The sequence below is a fragment of the Baudoinia panamericana genome, assembly GCF_000338955.1.
Source record: "Baudoinia panamericana UAMH 10762 unplaced genomic scaffold BAUCOscaffold_11, whole genome shotgun sequence".
Lineage (NCBI taxonomy): Eukaryota > Fungi > Ascomycota > Dothideomycetes > Mycosphaerellales > Teratosphaeriaceae > Baudoinia > Baudoinia panamericana.
The window spans coordinates 60,861-76,813 of NW_006911267.1; the positions used below are offsets into that span (position 1 = coordinate 60,861).

At 54.4% G+C, this 15,953-nt stretch overlaps 10 protein-coding genes across 10 annotated transcripts; 6 read left to right on the forward strand and 4 right to left on the reverse strand.

Moving 5' to 3' along the window:
* Positions 1-268: 268 nt before the first annotated feature.
* On the reverse strand, positions 269-1,574 carry BAUCODRAFT_158903 (uncharacterized protein; the record flags this gene model as incomplete). The annotated part of the gene is made up of 1 exon (XM_007681247.1): positions 269-1,574. One exon carries the CDS (start codon positions 1,572-1,574, stop codon positions 756-758), a length of 819 nt encoding a protein of 272 aa, XP_007679437.1. The 3' UTR covers positions 269-755.
* A 255-nt stretch (positions 1,575-1,829) lies between these two features.
* BAUCODRAFT_125037 (uncharacterized protein) lies at positions 1,830-3,223 on the forward strand (the record flags this gene model as incomplete). Its single annotated transcript, XM_007681248.1, has 2 exons — positions 1,830-1,863; positions 1,911-3,223. The coding sequence occupies 2 exons, from the start codon at positions 1,830-1,832 to the stop codon at positions 3,221-3,223; spliced, it is 1,347 nt and encodes a 448-aa protein (XP_007679438.1).
* A 111-nt stretch (positions 3,224-3,334) lies between these two features.
* Positions 3,335-4,173, forward strand: BAUCODRAFT_229335 (uncharacterized protein). Its single transcript, XM_007681249.1, has one exon. The coding sequence runs from the start codon at positions 3,447-3,449 to the stop codon at positions 3,750-3,752; it is 306 nt and encodes a 101-aa protein (XP_007679439.1). The 5' UTR covers positions 3,335-3,446; the 3' UTR covers positions 3,753-4,173.
* BAUCODRAFT_229334 (uncharacterized protein) lies at positions 4,174-7,119 on the reverse strand. The gene is made up of 4 exons (XM_007681250.1): positions 6,605-7,119; positions 6,478-6,549; positions 5,850-6,423; positions 4,174-5,776 (listed from the first exon to the last, which is right to left on the reverse strand). Exons 1-4 carry the CDS (start codon positions 6,784-6,786, stop codon positions 4,595-4,597), a joined length of 2,010 nt encoding a protein of 669 aa, XP_007679440.1. The 5' UTR covers positions 6,787-7,119; the 3' UTR covers positions 4,174-4,594.
* Positions 7,120-7,578: 459 nt separating this feature from the next.
* On the forward strand, positions 7,579-8,198 carry BAUCODRAFT_36817 (uncharacterized protein). Its single transcript, XM_007680986.1, has one exon. The coding sequence runs from the start codon at positions 7,604-7,606 to the stop codon at positions 7,964-7,966; it is 363 nt and encodes a 120-aa protein (XP_007679176.1). The 5' UTR covers positions 7,579-7,603; the 3' UTR covers positions 7,967-8,198.
* A 538-nt stretch (positions 8,199-8,736) lies between these two features.
* On the reverse strand, positions 8,737-9,578 carry BAUCODRAFT_229223 (uncharacterized protein). Its single transcript, XM_007681251.1, has 2 exons — positions 9,388-9,578; positions 8,737-9,335 (listed from the first exon to the last, which is right to left on the reverse strand). Coding segments are annotated over exons 1-2 (441 nt in total). The 5' UTR covers positions 9,390-9,578; the 3' UTR covers positions 8,737-8,896.
* Positions 9,579-9,816: 238 nt separating this feature from the next.
* Positions 9,817-11,478, forward strand: BAUCODRAFT_125039 (uncharacterized protein; the record flags this gene model as incomplete). Its single annotated transcript, XM_007681252.1, has 2 exons — positions 9,817-10,023; positions 10,087-11,478. 2 exons carry the CDS (start codon positions 9,817-9,819, stop codon positions 11,476-11,478), a joined length of 1,599 nt encoding a protein of 532 aa, XP_007679442.1.
* Positions 11,479-11,944: 466 nt separating this feature from the next.
* BAUCODRAFT_54266 (uncharacterized protein) lies at positions 11,945-13,186 on the reverse strand (the record flags this gene model as incomplete). Its single annotated transcript, XM_007681142.2, has 2 exons — positions 11,945-12,107; positions 12,162-13,186. Coding segments are annotated over 2 exons (1,188 nt in total), but the record flags the coding sequence as incomplete, so codon positions are not given.
* A 118-nt stretch (positions 13,187-13,304) lies between these two features.
* On the forward strand, positions 13,305-13,624 carry BAUCODRAFT_229455 (uncharacterized protein). The gene has a single exon (XM_007681253.1). The coding sequence runs from the start codon at positions 13,412-13,414 to the stop codon at positions 13,577-13,579; it is 168 nt and encodes a 55-aa protein (XP_007679443.1). The 5' UTR covers positions 13,305-13,411; the 3' UTR covers positions 13,580-13,624.
* Positions 13,625-14,447: 823 nt separating this feature from the next.
* Positions 14,448-15,572, forward strand: BAUCODRAFT_55484 (uncharacterized protein; the record flags this gene model as incomplete). Its single annotated transcript, XM_007681144.1, has 1 exon — positions 14,448-15,572. A coding segment is annotated over one exon (1,125 nt), but the record flags the coding sequence as incomplete, so codon positions are not given.
* Between the last annotated feature and the right edge of the window lie 381 nt (positions 15,573-15,953).

Sequence of the window (15,953 nt, forward strand, 5' to 3'; positions counted from 1 at the left end):
AAGCGCTCGACGTTTGCCATCACCTCCGCAGGACCTTCGATCGTGATCCTGGCCTCAAACTGCACGGATCGCATAGTCTTCGCATCGAGGCTGGGCAGTCGAGTTTTCGCGAGCTCCTCTATGAGCTTCTTGACTTGTGGATCCACATTATCTTCACTCGTGCTGTCCATCACGATGATGACGCAATGGCTAGCGTAACTACATAATTGGTCTGCTTTTGGCGGCGCTGCCGTAGCTTCGGTCGACATGCTCTTTAAACTATCTTCGTTCGTGGGAGTTCTCGAATAAGTTAGATTGCCTTTTGCCGAGCTGCGGGACGAATAGCGCGCTATCATGCCCTGTGCGGGAGAGCGGTGAGGTGGGAGTTTAGCTAGAGCTAGGTGAACCGTAGTGAATAGAGGCTGCTGAATGTAGCATAATGAGTCGGTGCGCATGGCGCGCACGCGAGGTGCTGTTCTGATGAGGCTGGCACAGCGGCTGACCTGCCCTGCGGTATGGGCCATCGCTCTCGCGTTCTTCAACATAGTGACCGCTCAGTACAGTAGTGTTGATGGATGCCCGCAACGCATGCGGAATCAGGTCCGGTTGCACTGTCTCCGTCGTGCTGCCTGAAGAACGCGATAGGCGTCGAAAGCGTGGTTGCGCACGTTTTGCGTTTCTAAGGATATGAAGGTTGGCTGGTGTCACCAAAGCGAGCGCGTGACCCAAATCTGTGGCTAGTATGACGTAAAGTCACCCAGCATCCGCCCCGACACTCAGTGAACCTCGAATACATCCGTCATGTCTTCTACCGTCTTCAAAAGCGGTGCAAGCTTGTTCGCATCTCGGAACGCCTCCGGCACGTTCTCCCTCATCTGCCGCAGCTTCTCTTGCACGTGGTCATAACTGCCCTCTTTCGCCGTATACTGCCGTATGACCTTGTTCGTAGCATGCTCTACGTACACCCTCGTATCTCTGATCCTCACTATCACGCCGTCCAACCTCAAGAAGAAGCGGCTCAGTATGAGTAACCGCTCTGGCATGACCCGTAGCTTGACGCTGAGTAGCGCAATGCCATTATCCGCAAGCTCGTCCTCGTAAAGATCAACAGTGTCGAAGAACAGAATGGGATCCGGTCTTGACAGCAGGTCTGTCCGGATTGGGAACCTCTCCTGCGTCGTCTGCTCCCACGCCCCAAGCGCCTCACCCGGGTGCGTACTGCCTTTGTAATCGGTACTATAGCTCCAGTCAAATGGCTTGACGACCTGCTTTACCTCATCTTGGTGGCTTCGCTCCTTCTTCCACTGTTCCGCTACCGCAACCTGAAGCATACCCTCCTCCGTCTTGCTTACTTTGTCCAGCGCATCTCTTGCGTTAAACTCTAGCGACCAGCCAGTCTTGATGTGAGTCAGCGACACAATGTTGTCACCAAATATCATCTCAGGAATGGGTATGCCTAACTCATTGGAGAGAGCTTCAATGGGTTCGGCCTTCAGAATTGGCTGCTTTCTGGTAGTGACATTCCACGCGCCATTCCTGCTTGTGGTACCCTGCGTACCACCCGCTTTTGTAGTTTCAACTCCATTGGCCGCCATGGCGCTGCCGACGTGCTGTGCATGTGTAGTACAGTATCGGAGCGACGTTGATGGCTTTGAGGTGGAGTTGAAGCTTCCGAAGCCGACTTCACAATGACTCGGAAGGGCTCGAACGTCGAACAATTACAACAGGGCGTAGAATAGAGCGACGACCATTCTCCACCCTTCTCGCAATATCATTATGAACTATTCAACCTTCAATGATTATCGTGCGCATGATTTGATGGGCGCTCGTATCGTATGCATGCCGGAACGATGAAGAAGCACCTCACCATTGTGATCAAACTCGGTAATATCGACAGCGCGTTTGCAGACACGAAACACTGACAGAAGTAGGTACATCTTCCATCGTACACGAGAAGACTCATGAGCCGTTGTTGTCCACACTCTCCACAATCGTAGAGACTGCCGTCAGCCTCCACCATGAAGGGCACCGTATTATCATCTGCTCGTCAGGAGCCATCGGCATGGCGCTCCGTCAGATGGACATGGACCGCAGACCCAAGCATCTGCCACAGGTCCAAGCACTCGCTGCCATCGGACAGTGCAAGCTGATGAGCATGTGGGATCAATTGTTTGCCCACATGAGGCAACCTGTGGCCCAGATCCTTCTAACCCGCAATGACATCGCAGACCGTACGCAGTACCTCAATGCACAGAATACGCTGCATGAACTCCTTAGCATGGGCGTTATACCCATCGTCAACGAGAACGATACCTTGAGCGTACAGGAAATCAAGTTCGGCGACAACGATACGCTTTCAGCCATCACTGCCGGCATGGTACAAGCAGACTACCTCTTCCTGATGACTGATGTCGACTGCTTGTACGACAAGAACCCTCGGACGCATCCTGATGCGAAAGCCATTGAGGTCGTTGAGGACATTGCTGAGCTAGCTGCAGACGTTTCCAGTGCTGGCAGCTCGCTTGGTACAGGAGGCATGGGCACCAAGATCGTCGCAGCCCGGCTCGCCACTGCCGCAGGAGTCACTACAGTCATCACCAGAAGCAGCAAACCTGGCAACATCGCCGCCATCGTTCGCTACGCGGAGGGGCTGCGATCCGCTCAACGGAGCTTAGAGAGCAGCGGCGAGCTTCAACCGAAGGTACCGACTGAACCACAGCTGCTAAAGACTGCGATAGTCAATGGCACTTCCACGCCTCGCTTGGAAGAGCCAGGCTTGCCGCCGCTGCATACTCGCTTCCTGCCGGACCCTCATCCGATCCGTGACCGCTACTTTTGGCTTCTGCACGGTCTTGCGCCGCACGGTACACTTTACATTGACGCCGGCGCCCATGCTGCGTTGAATAATAAGGCTGGTCTGCTTCCCGTCGGAGTCGTTGACGTGGAAGGCACATTCGGTCAGCAAGAGTGCGTTCGCCTTTGCGTCCTGCCGTCACGCAACGCAGCCCTAAACGAAGGTGAAGAGGTTGGTAGAGCGCTGGTGAACTATTCCGCCGCTGAGATTAAGCGTATCAGAGGTGCGAAAAGCAATCAGATTGCCGAGCTGCTGGGTTACGCAGACAGTGAATATGTAGCATGGAGGGAGAGTGTTGCCTTGTTTAAGCGCGAGCTTAGCAGACCGGTGACGCCAAGTGGAGAGAAGAGGTTGAGCATGGGGCGATTGAGTAGTTACATCGATGGGTGAATTCTTGCCGTTCAGTCGTGCCTGCCATCGGCACAGTGTGGTACCGGCGCTAGTGCTAGGGCCGAGCTTGCCTTTGCTCGTGACAGCAATAACACATGTGACAAGTGCCTGCTTGAGCAGGCAACTGAAGGCGTCCGTCCAGCAACTTCACAATATCTACTAGCTGCTGTCGGAACAAAGGCTGTCGTGACTCGCATTGGGAACGGTCGAAGAAAGCGATATCATGCAGACCGGCACCGGCACCGAAGAGAGTGCAAACCTCGAAGACATCAAGCACGCCAACGGCGGCGAGCGTTACGAAGCCAGTGACAGTTCGGACGACTATGAAGCGGCAATGTCCACATATGCCGCGGCGCTCGTTTCAGAAGAGCGCCACAGCAGACGGGCCATAATGAGCGGCTCACTCACGACGTCCGGCGACCACGACCTCCACCAGATCGTGGCGTCTAGAGCAGGCCCACAATGTGTTCGGCAAACTGTTGCCTTCTTGGACCTGTCCGCCGAGCTTCGCAATCGCATCTACGAATAAGCTTTTGGCGCGCACAATGATCTCGAACCCGCCCTCATCATTGCTAGTCCTTACCTGGACGTAGCAACGGCGGTAGCCGCCCAGCTGGCGATTGCATCCATATCTAAGCAAATCCGAAAAGAATCACTCGCCATGTTTTACACCGTGACCTACTGGGTGGCGTACATCGAGATTCACAATATTGAGCCACTGATGAAAATGGCTACGGGTAGTCACAAGTGTGGCAAGGCCACCAACTGTGAAAGTGCACGTTAAGCTTCTGCCTTCATCCGGGATGAGGGTCGATCTGCTCCCCTTCATGCGAGACTGGCGAGGTCTGAAGCATGAGACGATTCATTTGATTATACACAATTGTTTCCCAAACAGCGCTGATTCCGGCTTGCGGTCTTTGCTCGCGATGGTCGTGGATGGCGCTGAGAAGCTGGCAGCGCAGGGCTCTTGCAACCAAGAAGCACTCAAAGCCGAGTGGTGGAAAGTGCAGGAGAGGTGGCGGTGTGACAACTCGTACGAAGTGGCGTGCCAGGCAGGCGAGCGTAGTACATGTAGGCTTGGGTGCTTAGCGCGAAGGGGGCAGAGAGCGTGTCTCGACGGAAGGGAGGTGGTGACCTTGGACTTTGTTGTAGGCAGGAGCGATTGCAAGACCATCACTTGCCTTTTGTGGTGTGAGACGACCTGCTTGTTTTGCCAGCCCAGGCACATCATTCGGTTTCAGTTGTAAGACTCCTCGGATCCAGCCACGATTTGTTCGAGACGCTAGAAGGTAGCAGAATAATGAAAAGCTTGGAATGAGGACCTTCAAACACGTCCGGCATTGCTTGCTACCCGCACTCTCCCGGCGTGTCTCACACAAGATGTATCTCTTGATTAACGGCTGTAAAGTCTTTCTCACCCTTCATTAGGCCCTGTATATACGACTCGCCAACGATCTCGTGACAGCCCTTTCCCACCGATCGCAGGACAAATGGCGTCCATCCGCCGTCGAATTGCGCTATTTGATCGCCAACACGAACCGTAAATGGACCCAACCCTAGGTAGCCGCTCGCTGTAATGAAGAAGGTGCGATAGGTGACGCAGCCTTTTACATAGACCGCAAAGTTCCGGATGTCGAGCTGATTGTCATCGAAGTAAAGGACCTGCCTTCCATCTACCCTGTGGTTTGTGTTACGAACAGCATCCAGGTAGCGGAAGTAGGTTTCTGCGTGCGTCCAGCGTTGAAAGCGTGTGAGAGAGTGATCGAATACAAGTAAACGCGCAAAAGCATCAACCACGTCTGAAGTACGGACGACGGCTAGATTGAGATGCTTAAATGCTAAGCATCGCCATGATTCGAGGTAGATCAGACCAAACTCTCGAGGACTGATACCGCGCAGTCGAACATGTCGACCTACTGCAACCACCTGATCATGCAGCGCGCCGTAAACGGTGAGTTGCTTGCCGTCTTGGCTCAACACAGGCGTTCTGTTGGCCAAGGCGAAACGGACAGGCTCTCCCTCGGGTACGAGATGCTTAAGGCTGTAGTAGATTGGCGTGTTCCAGTTCCAAGCCGTCCAATCTGGCACCCAGCTAGGCAAGCCTTTCACGTTGCCTATCACGTTGTTGCTGGCCAGACCAAGAGGTCGAAGGTCACCTTGCAAAAGATATACTCTTGCCACTCGACGGTAAAGTTCCGATGTAGGCTCGTCATAGTCGACAGTCTGTAATTCAGAGGTGTCGACAAAGGACCCTGAGGAGAGATGCGTAGGTTGATGCTTGGCCAGACCGAGGATGGAGAACACCCTGTCGAGTGGTTCTGTGCAAAACCTTCCTCGTGCCAACTGCAAAGTCTCGAGAAGGTCCAGTCCGTAATCGACCCAGAGGCAAAAGTGTACCAACGTCGAGGCAGCGAAGTCGTTTCTCACAGCTTGGCTACTAACCATGTATGCAATAAGCCGAACAAATTTGGTCCATTCAATTGTAAAGGAGCCACGCTGCATGATAGCGTGTGGTGTCAGGCATGCCTCCTGCAGTATCCATGTCCGCATGAACTGCGTAAGATGTCCGTGTCGTCAGCCCCGTGAACATCATGATCATGACGGCGAAGGAAACGTGCAGACTCACCCACTGGTCGAGCAGCAACTTCCAGAAAGGATTCCAGCGCTCGTCCCTCAAGTCCGGCAGCCGGCGCTGTTGCATTTCCTGTGCTGTTAGTGTATGAGCCACTTCCGAATACCCTGTTCTTGCATCAACAAGCTGTACCATCTGAGCAAGTTCTTGAAGCAAGCTGAAAGCCTCAGCTGTTTGCTCATCTTCATCACCGAGCCAGAAGACACCCCGTAAAGCATGCTCATATATATAACCCATATGCCGAACTTGTACGCTACGCTCGTGCTTGTTGCTCTGATCAATACACAATGCATCGACCCACAGCCGTCTTGTCCCTTCCAACAGGCGCATTCGTCGGAGCAGTAACGCCAGATTCACGCCAACACTGATGCTGGAGCCGTTGCAATCGATTATGATCCGTGACTTCTGGTCGCCCCAAACGTATGACACTGCTTCGTAGTCCTCAAGCTCGTCCATTGGAATCATTCGCAACACGCCACGGATCGGTTCATTCCACTGACCAGGCGCGAGCTCGAAGTAACGCGTGTAGCGATCATTGGGCAGGGTCTCGTAGACATACGGACTCAATCTGTTCCCTTGAGCCTGTCAGCTGCGGACAGATATTTGGTTCGGACGAATGTACCCGTGGACAGATCCAGGAATGCCCGCTTTTGGTCGTTTGACTCGTCGTGGCGATCGCATGTTGCGAGTAAAGCTGCTTACAGTGAGGTTTGGGGCTCTCAAAATTGAAGGTCATCGCTGCCACTGACCGCACGCGATGGCTTTTGATTAGGACCCAGCTTAAGGCCTTGCTGAGCAGACCTGCATTTGGGAGATACGTGACAAAGAAGTTTCGAATGACAAATGGGAAAGAAGTTCGGAAGCATTCTATTATGAAGCCGACTCGGTCTCCTGTGTCCTGGTTTACGCTGTGAAACGGCAATGCGGTCATCAGGTGATAGGGCGCCTCCCTCCATGGCCTGGGACACAGGCAGCATGACCATCATATATCCGAATCTACTAGGCGAGCATGTCGGCGGCACAGGCATCGTACGGCACAGTAGGCTTGGGAGGGTCACCCCCTTGCAAATGCAGGATCAGATGAGAGCGCACAGATGCAGGACTGCGCAGTCTTAAGCGATACGACCCTTGGTAGGCGCCTTAAGCTTGTATTGGTGTGATGGGATGGTGAAACAGCCCAACCACTTACGCATCCCACACGAGGTATCCTGCTAAGCGCCGGAGGCCGCCAGATGCCGTGGCGGAGCGCTCCATGCCGGTAGCGACTCCGTAATCTCCGGGTCCAGCTCCACGCGCTCATGGTGTGGAAAGAGAGAGTGATAGCTTCGTTGTAACCAAACGAAATGCGTGCGCGGTCCAGTATCGTACCTGGCACGTGAGCAGTATCAGCTTCATGCCGCAGCTCACGTGTTCCGCCAGAGTGGCCACTCGCTAGATTGCAACATCTTAATCTAAGGCGGACTGTAGAAAGGGCGAGGCTGCACAATCTATTCAGCATGCTCACTCGAGAGCCTTACACGGCTTGCCAATAAAGGCATGCACCACGTGCAGTACACAGCTCACTGGGGTGTCGCAATGTCGACCGCGCAGCAGCCAATCAATGCGGAGCGCACACGCAGTGGCAAACGTGGCGGTGCGTGGCCGTGCAACATGCAGGTCGCTCATTGCTGTCCGGGAGGCGACTGCTACGTAGCGGCGACAATGTTTGGACTCTGAACACGTCTGCAGGTGTCGTAATCTCTGTGCTGATGACTGCGGCCACGTACACAAATAACAGCATAAGGTGTGGCTTGAATAAAGTTTGGCAGGAAGAAGCAAATGGCCAAGCTTTCCCCGTGACGTCGCAATTGCTTCCCGCCGCTTGGCTTCGACCTTTGACCACCAGCCATCTTCGACTTAGAACCCCACGCTGCGACTCTCACCCCTACCGTATCGGTACTACAGGCGCGCACTCTTCCAGGTATGTCCTTTGCGGTCACATTGTCTCGAATCGAAGCTGTTGCGGAAGTGGGCGCTCTCTCGTACTGCGAGCCACGGAACAGCTGACAATGTACAGGAATAGCCGAAACACCCAGACTCCTATCGAACGTCCATATCCACAACCGGCATAATGTCGAACCAAGGTTACTACGGCGGCCAACCCCAGCAGCCCCAGTATCCCGGTAACACCTAGTATGTTCCTCATATCTCTTCTGGTGGTTACCTTGAAACACAGGTCCCTCGCTGGTGCTTGCGCAGGTAACCAACTGACAAAACTGCAGTGGTGCGCCGCAGCAGGGAGGATACGGAGGCTACCCACCGCAACAATACCAGGCTCCGCCGCCGATGCAGCAACAATACTATCAGCAGGGACCACCTCCGCGACAGAGTCGTGGTGGAGGAGGTTGCTTCCAGGCTTGCATCGCCACGCTCTGCTGCTGCTTTGTCTGTGAGGAGGGTTGCGAGTGCTGCGCAGACTGCTGCCAGTGCGCGGAGATGTGCTGCTAAGGAAAGAGAGCGGATGAACGAAGGCAAATGCGCGGAGGAGAATGAGGAGAAGGGCGCGGCGGCGTGAAGATGGTGCGCCGATTGTGCAGTAGGAGATGGCACAAGGAACCTGTGGAATGTATTGCAGCTTGGACTGGAAAGCGCTTGGCTTGAAGCTCATGGTTTTCTTGATGCTGGTTTGTGCAGTTTGCGTTTCCCTACGGTAGTTTTGTGCATATGACGACTTGATGAGCATTCCGCGACTACAGACTTGGCCCTCTCACTGTTGTCTATTGCCCGTATGATCTTTACGTTGAGCCAGAGGGCATAAGGTCAAGCTGTCACGGTGTGGTGGCCGGTTGACGCAATCCGTATCGTTCGAAATCCGCTTGGTCCATTTCAGATTGTTCCACCCCACTGGCCGAACTCGAGTAGCTCCGGAAGCTTGATGTACCAGAGTCATAAGCTTGGCAGTAGAGATCGTAATACAAAGGGTCCTGATGCGCCATGAACGACCGACATCCTGTCGCAGTGGCCGTTCGTGAGAAGTCTGTCGCGTTATCACAGTCCCGTAGCTATCCGGGCCGAACGAGGTAGGCGCCAAGTGACCTATCAAACTTCTCCACGCGAATGGGCATCTCCATGGCGTAGAAAGGGTTCTTTACCACGAAGTCGCCATAGATCTCATAGCATCTCCGCACGACAATGTCCGTATTCGGCTGCTCCGGGCTCGTGAAGAGCAGAAGTTTGACACCGGTCGGAGTTTGGAAGCATGTCAATCGAAAATGACTGCTTTCAAGGCTTTGGATACCAGTAGTCTGCGGTCTCCGATAGCCTGGCGGTGGCTGAACGGCAGGAGCCGGGTTGATAGACCTCGAGATGGCATGGATGCCGTGGAACGTGCCTGCTAGAATGAGGTAGTCGTTGCTATCTAGCTTCTGGAGGCCTTCGTGGAATGTCCGATTGTATATTAGGCCGCCAGCTTTGTTGATGATCAGCAAGGCAAATACGACCCTTGGCAGACGTTAGCTGGCTGGTATAGCGGCACGGTACATCGCACACATACATCGTCACATCGTCGACTAGTATACAAAAGATTATGTAGCTAGACCGTGTCCTACTCCTGGCTTATCTTTGTGCCGTGACTTTGCTATGCTGCAGGTGTTATTCGTTGTTCGTTGTTCGTGCCTTGTGGCCTTACGGTTACCTCTCGCTGCAAGCAGAGCAAGGGTCTTGCTGCACCCCACAACTCCCAAATCAGATCCCTGCGAGTGATCGACATGGGGCTAGATGCTCGTGAATGCTACTGGTTTCACACTGCCCTGCGACAAACAGAGCTGCCATCAGGCGACAGCAGTGCACTGTCGCACCTGTGTCCCTCGCCTCATTTAATACACCTCTAGTTCCAGCAGGCATCCCCGCACGTATGAACATGGTACCTCCACATCGTCCATCTTCGCTTTCCTGATATTAGAGACGCTGTCCAGCAGTCAGCATGACAACGCCAAACAGCGCCGTGAATACTGCCGGCTCTATTCAGCGTATTACAAAGGAGCTTGCGCATATCCAGAAAGGCGAGGACTTGTCGCTAGCCGTAGCTCACCGTGATAGCGATGTGCGCAAGATTCGTGCTCTGATCATTGGGCCGCCAGAGACACCCTACGAGTACGGCTTCTTCGAGTTTGAGGTTAAGTTTCCCAAGGTAGGTGGATAAGCAGCATTTTGATTCTAGGCGCACTCATGAGTACCCTTCTTACTGTACCAGGAATATCCAATCAAGTCGCCACACTGCCGCGCCATCACCACTAATGGTGGCCGCACTCGCTTCAATCCAAACATCTACGCCGAGGGCAAGGTATGCTTGTCTATCCTCGGCACATGGCGCGGTAACCCAGGCGAAGAGTGGTCGAGCGCTCAAGGTCTGGAGAGCCTACTGTTGAGCGTGCAAAGTCTCATGAGCGCCAATCCGTACGAAAACGAGCCCGGCTACGAAAACTATGACAAGAACCAACCGAACCCGAAAGCATATGTCGAGAAGATCCGGCATGAGACTCTTCGCGTGTCCGTTATGCAACGTCTAGAGGTCTTGTTGGGCATCTCCGCCGATCGTGATGGCTTCTACCGCACACCCAAACGACCGCGTACTTTAGGCAGCTTCACGCCCTTTGCAAGCAGTGATAGCGGCTCGCCGAATGGCAACGGTGCTAGTGGCGCCAGCACGCCGGCGACGGAAGGCTCGGTGTACGAATACGATGCCGACGCCGCATTGTCCGCGCTTGAGGACGAAGGTCAATGGAACCCTTTTGCAGACCTGCTCAAGCGACGTTTTCTGTGGTACTACGATAGCTACGTACGTGCCGTCGAAGCTGGCGTGCAAGATCACAGGCAGGGCGAAGCATTCACGCGCATGGAATTCGAGTATCCACCAAACAGTATGGAAGGGTCTTTCGACTATAAGAGTCTACACAAACGACTCGATCGAATCAAGCAAGCGCTTGACGAAGAAAAGCACCACTGGGCGGAAGTAGGCACGAAGCAGGTTGCTGACTGCACGCAGCTGGCTACGATGCTCGGCTTCGTTTTCCGTCAATTAGAGCATAAATGGAACGGCGTCAAGCAGACTCAGTCAACAAACGACTACAACGACGGGCAAGCGGACGACGACCTTGACGGCGGTGACAGCTTCTTCGACGATGAAGATGTAGTTGAACCTCACGACCGTGCTCACTCTCCACCCGCTTCGGATTGCTCGGGACTCGAGATCAGCTTAGCCGAGGAGAATAACCCGTTTGTTTGGAACATCACCTTCATCGGCAAACCCTCAACCAACCTTGAAGGTGGCATCTTCAACATGACAATGCACATTCCGCCAACATTCCCGGACGCGCAACCGCGAGTGAAGATACACACACCCATCTTCCACCACCGCGTCAGTAGCGCCGGCACGCTATGCTACTTCCCGAAGGCTCTGGACAACATTGACTCACACCTGGAGGGCATCGTGGCAGCCATTGAGGATCACAACCCAACATACGATCCGCGTGCAGTCATCAACCCGGAAGCATTTGCGTTGTATTGGGGTGGCGACGAGAAACGCAAACTCTACAACCGTAAGCTACGGCGAAGCGCGCAGGATAGCTGTGAGTGTCTCGGTTGAGCAGCCTTACGCGTGAGTAGTGCTCGCGAATGGCGCTATGGCTTTTGTGCTGACCTCAACTGGTTGCCCTTCTCAGACCTCGATCTAGACCCGGCGAAGGCTCGAGGAAGAACCGTCGGGGTGCTCCTGGTCATTCTTCAGCGGTCGAGGCTTACGGACTGGTGACGGCGTTTGGGTAGGCGTCTGCGGAAGAAATAATGAGTACGAGCAACGGTGCTTGCTCTTTCAAAATGCGGTCGCGGCAATAGCTGCTTTACTGCGAAGGCGTTCCGAGGTGGCGGAGGACTGTGATACCCGCATTGAGTATGCTGAAGATTAGCGTTGGTGCTGCTGGCGTTCATTGCTATCGAACATTGAGATGGACTTATCCGAAATCGATGCTTAGTTGAGTACGTCCGTACATGCGACATGGAGTCTAAGCTGCAGGGAGCTCTTTCGGCCGTCCACTCACACACGTCTCACCGCATTACTCATCCGCTTCAAGGAGACATAACACGTCCAGCTCTCTTCTGATAAACTCATCAAAGTCCGACCGTTCCATCCCAGCGCTCTTCGCCAACCGAAACAAACTCTTGATATCCGTGCTGATATGCTGCTTTATGCCCAACTGTGCGCGATCCGTAACTACGCTCCCACCCCTCTGTGCCTGAGATCGCGCATTTGCTTCGGCTTCCTCCGCAGACATGACCTCTGCTTGCTCTTCCAGCCTCTCGACGCTGCCTTGGGAGGAGGTAGGCGAAATAGGCCGCGGCATGGAGAGGTCGCCCGCGGGCCCGTCGCGCATGTATTGTGCATTTGCGCTTGCGAGCACGGAGTCGTGCGCCTTATCAGGCGCGAGATTGTTCGTTTCGAGACCTAGTGGGACGTATGTGCGTTGTGGAGGTGGGTTGTCGGGTCGTAGCGAGACTGGCGCTGGTGCTAATGCTGGTGCTGGTGCTGCTGTGTCTGGAGTTTCTTCGTCTGGGTCGTGGCCGTCCATTGCTGGTTGCACGCCGCCATAGCGAGCGAAGTATTCTAGTTCGGATTGTGATCGTTGGCGGTTGCCGCTCTGTAGAGATGTGCTTGCTGGCGGAGCAGGGGAGTGCTTCTGGGCTGGTGTGCGGCCCGGTGTGCGGTCGTATGCTGCCCAGTAGCTGCCGTCGTCTTCGTCTTCCTCGTCGGCAGGTATCGAGAAGGCTGCGTGACTGCTCGTGTGGCCGTTGTTCTGCGGTACGGGTATTGTGTGGGTCGAAGCAGCATCGTTTGCTTCCAGTACCGAGTCAAACCATGGTGCTCCGTCCTCAGCGTCTTCAAGACTTCGGAGCTCGGTGAGCTTCCATCCTGCTCCTGTCTCGCCGTGCTCATCGTTCTCGCACCATACGAATAGAGGCGAGAGTTCATACTGATCCACGTCCAGCCTGGAGTGCAAGGTTTCGTCGTCTAGCCGTCTGTACTTGGCGGGACGTACGTCTCCAAGATCAAGCTCGCCGGATACAGGATGTGCTTCGAGCTGCATCCTCTCGACAACGTCTGGTAACCTGGCGGCTCTTTCCTCGTCCCAGGACAAAAGCGGTAACCAGCCTTCGGCGCTATCGCTCATGAAGTTGACTCTCTGCCGCAATGTCGGTGCCAGGATGGGCATGAGAGCCGGAGGAGGGCGTGGTGCCATGAAGGCTGTTGGTAAACATGCTACAAGTGGTGGCAGTAGCTCGCGTGAGTCAGGTGGAGGTGGTAGATGCATGGCAGGCGGTAGTGACCGTAAGACGAGTGGTCGTGTGCCGAGTACACAAAGTACACAGACAAGAGATATGCAGGAGCTTAGTAGTCAGATGTATCGGTAGTGCTTATCCCATCCGGCCGGTTCAATGGAGCTTTCTTGCCTACGGACCAAAGATCGTCACAGGTGAGACATTCTTGCACTGCCTTCTTCCTCGCACGTGGCTATGAAACATAAATGGAGAAGATGTCGTATGTGCGGAGAAGACGTAGAATGTCTCAAGCAGGAAGAGAATACTGGATCGTCTGCTTACCTCGAGGCGCTCTAGGCGTGGAGCTACCTGCTCTGGCGTTTAGCAAAGCGTACAACCATCTCCGGTCACGAGGTCTCGTAAACACTTCGTGAGAAATGTGACGTGCGTGGGTCTGGAGGCTGGTTCGGCCCAAAGGGAAGTTGCTGAGCCTCGCTACCGGTACTCGCTCGGCTAATGTGCCCATGCACTACCATGCAGCAACGCCACGTGACGCGTTTAGTCGGCGACGCGGAGGCAGTCACTTGCCGACCTCTCCTACGGTTATTGAGCCTGTTAGCCTTGTAAACTACGCGTTCCAAATACCACGTCAAGAGGCATAGGACAGTGCTCATCAGAGGAGCGGCAAGCAGTCTCGCCAGAGCGCGTTGATACGCGCAACGCTTCCAGCTGGAGCTCGCACAGCAGCAAATTTCAGACAGAAGCGCCGCTCCTCCGTCTCAAACATGGTGTTTCAGGACGAAGTGCACGCATGTACGCGCCGAACAGTCTCCTGTACCAGCAGAACCCCTCCACGGGACATCGACAGCCCCTTGTCTTCTCTTGGCGTATATTGAAGCGACGTCTACCATCATTGAAGCTTTGCCCAAATGAACATGGCCATACCATGCTCGCCGGCCTGGTACATCCCTTCCCATACGCTCGAATGCTTGGTTCGAGCGTGATTCCAGACTGACACAGTACGTGGCGTTGAGTCTGGGCTCTACAGTCTGCCTAACTCTGTTGTTCGCTCGGTGCATACATTGCTATTGACTCCTGCGAGTGCTGCATCTCTTTGTCTTCCATATCAGTTTTTCCCAGCAGTATGCGACTGCGTCTCTGCGTTCGCTCGTCAATCTCCAAACACAGAATCTGGCAGGTGCAGATCCAAAGTGTTCATCTCACACCGAAGAGAAACAACGTACCATGCGTTTTCCTTTCTTCAGCTCGTACTTTCTGGCATCGGGTGTTGCTTGTGCAGCATCTCTGCAAGCGCAGCATTCTTCGGGCGCAGAGCACATTGTGCTGATTGATAAAACGCACCCAATGCCACCACAAGTTGCGGAAGTGCTCCGTCGCTTAACGCTGAACGAGACGCATCCGGACGTTCGGTATGTTTACAATAACAGCGCGTTCACTGGCTTTTCCGCTTCGATGGGATCGCACTGTCTTGACCTTCTTGCAAACATGTCCGACATTTCAACGGTTGAGAAGACTACTGTTGTTGCAAGGGCCGCTGTAGCAGGAAGGCAGACTTCGCTGGCATACAATACGCGACCCAACGCACCATGGGGACTGCAGCGCATCTCGACCGCTACCACGGTCGCCGGCAACGCACAAGCTTTGGGCTACACTTATTCTTTCGCCAACACAGCTCTCGGTCAAGGAGCCGACATCTACATCATCGACACTGGGATTTACACCAGCCACAACATCTTTAACGGCCGAGCGAAGATGGCCTGGTCGTATAATGAGGATATGACCGACTCTGACGGACATGGCACGCACGTCTCGGGAACCGCCGGCGGTGACATACTCGGGGTAGCGTCCAATGCGAACATTTTCGGCGTGAAGGCGCTTGACTCGGACGGTGGTGGACTCAGCTCGAATGTCATTGCCGGGATAGACTTTGTCGTGCAACAGCATGATGCACGCAGAACCAATGCAAACAGCGGCTCTCTTGGCTCTGTGATGTCGATGTCACTCGCTGCTGGATCGTCAGTGCAGGCGCTCGATCAAGCCATCAAGGCCGCAGTTGAGGCAGGTGTGCACGTAGTCGTCGCCGCCGGAAACAACAACCAAGATGCCTGTCAGTCGTCGCCGTCCTCATCTGGTGGCGTGCAAGGGCCGGCAATTACCATTGGCTCCGTCGGCATCACAGGCCAACGTTCAGCCTTTTCGAACTATGGAAAATGCGTCGACGTATATGCACCGGGAGAGGATGTTATATCGTCCTGGTTGGGCGGGCCGAACATGATCAAGTCTTTGTCAGGCACATCCATGGCAACTCCGCACGTCACAGGCATTGTAGCCTACGCTATGGCTAATGCCACTCTCGCCAAGAATCCATCGCTCATGAAGGAATGGGTTCAGATGACAGCGCTGCAACTGCCGGATGGAAGCCTTGTTGCGAACAATGGTGTCCAGTCGGGCGATGTCAGTAATGGCATGCTTGCTTTTCGCAAGGGTGCCACGAGGGCGGCACTCACGAAGGTCTATGGCGCTAGTGGTGGTCCGGCTTAGGCAGCAAGAGAAGTATAATTCAGACTCGGACCACAGTTGTTCGCGCTTCCTGATTGCCCGAGAACCGAGGTATTCCAGGTAAAAGGGCGCCCTCAGCACACAGCAAGCTTGCTGCAAGAACCTCCAGCATGCATAAGCGAGCCAAGGCCACGCATATCACGACCGCACTAGCTCCGTGTCTTAGGCAGCTGCCCTGCATGCCGTCCTACGCCCCGTTATGCGGCGCAGTCCACCGTTGCATAGGCT

Bases quoted from the DNA above. Each gene is read 5' to 3' on its own strand.
- BAUCODRAFT_229335 (XM_007681249.1), top strand. From the start codon at position 3,447: ATGCAGACCGGCACCGGCACCGAAGAGAGTGCAAACCTCGAAGACATC.
- BAUCODRAFT_229334 (XM_007681250.1), bottom strand. From the start codon at position 6,786: ATGACCGCATTGCCGTTTCACAGCGTAAACCAGGACACAGGAGACCGA. The intron at 6,550-6,604 runs GTCAGTGGCAGC...CACTGTAAGCAG, and splicing joins ATCAAAAGCCATCGCGTGCG to CTTTACTCGCAACATGCGAT. The intron at 5,777-5,849 runs GTGAGTCTGCAC...CATCTTACGCAG, and splicing joins AGTTGCTGCTCGACCAGTGG to TTCATGCGGACATGGATACT.
- BAUCODRAFT_36817 (XM_007680986.1), top strand. From the start codon at position 7,604: ATGACTGCGGCCACGTACACAAATAACAGCATAAGGTGTGGCTTGAAT.
- BAUCODRAFT_229455 (XM_007681253.1), top strand. From the start codon at position 13,412: ATGGAGAAGATGTCGTATGTGCGGAGAAGACGTAGAATGTCTCAAGCA.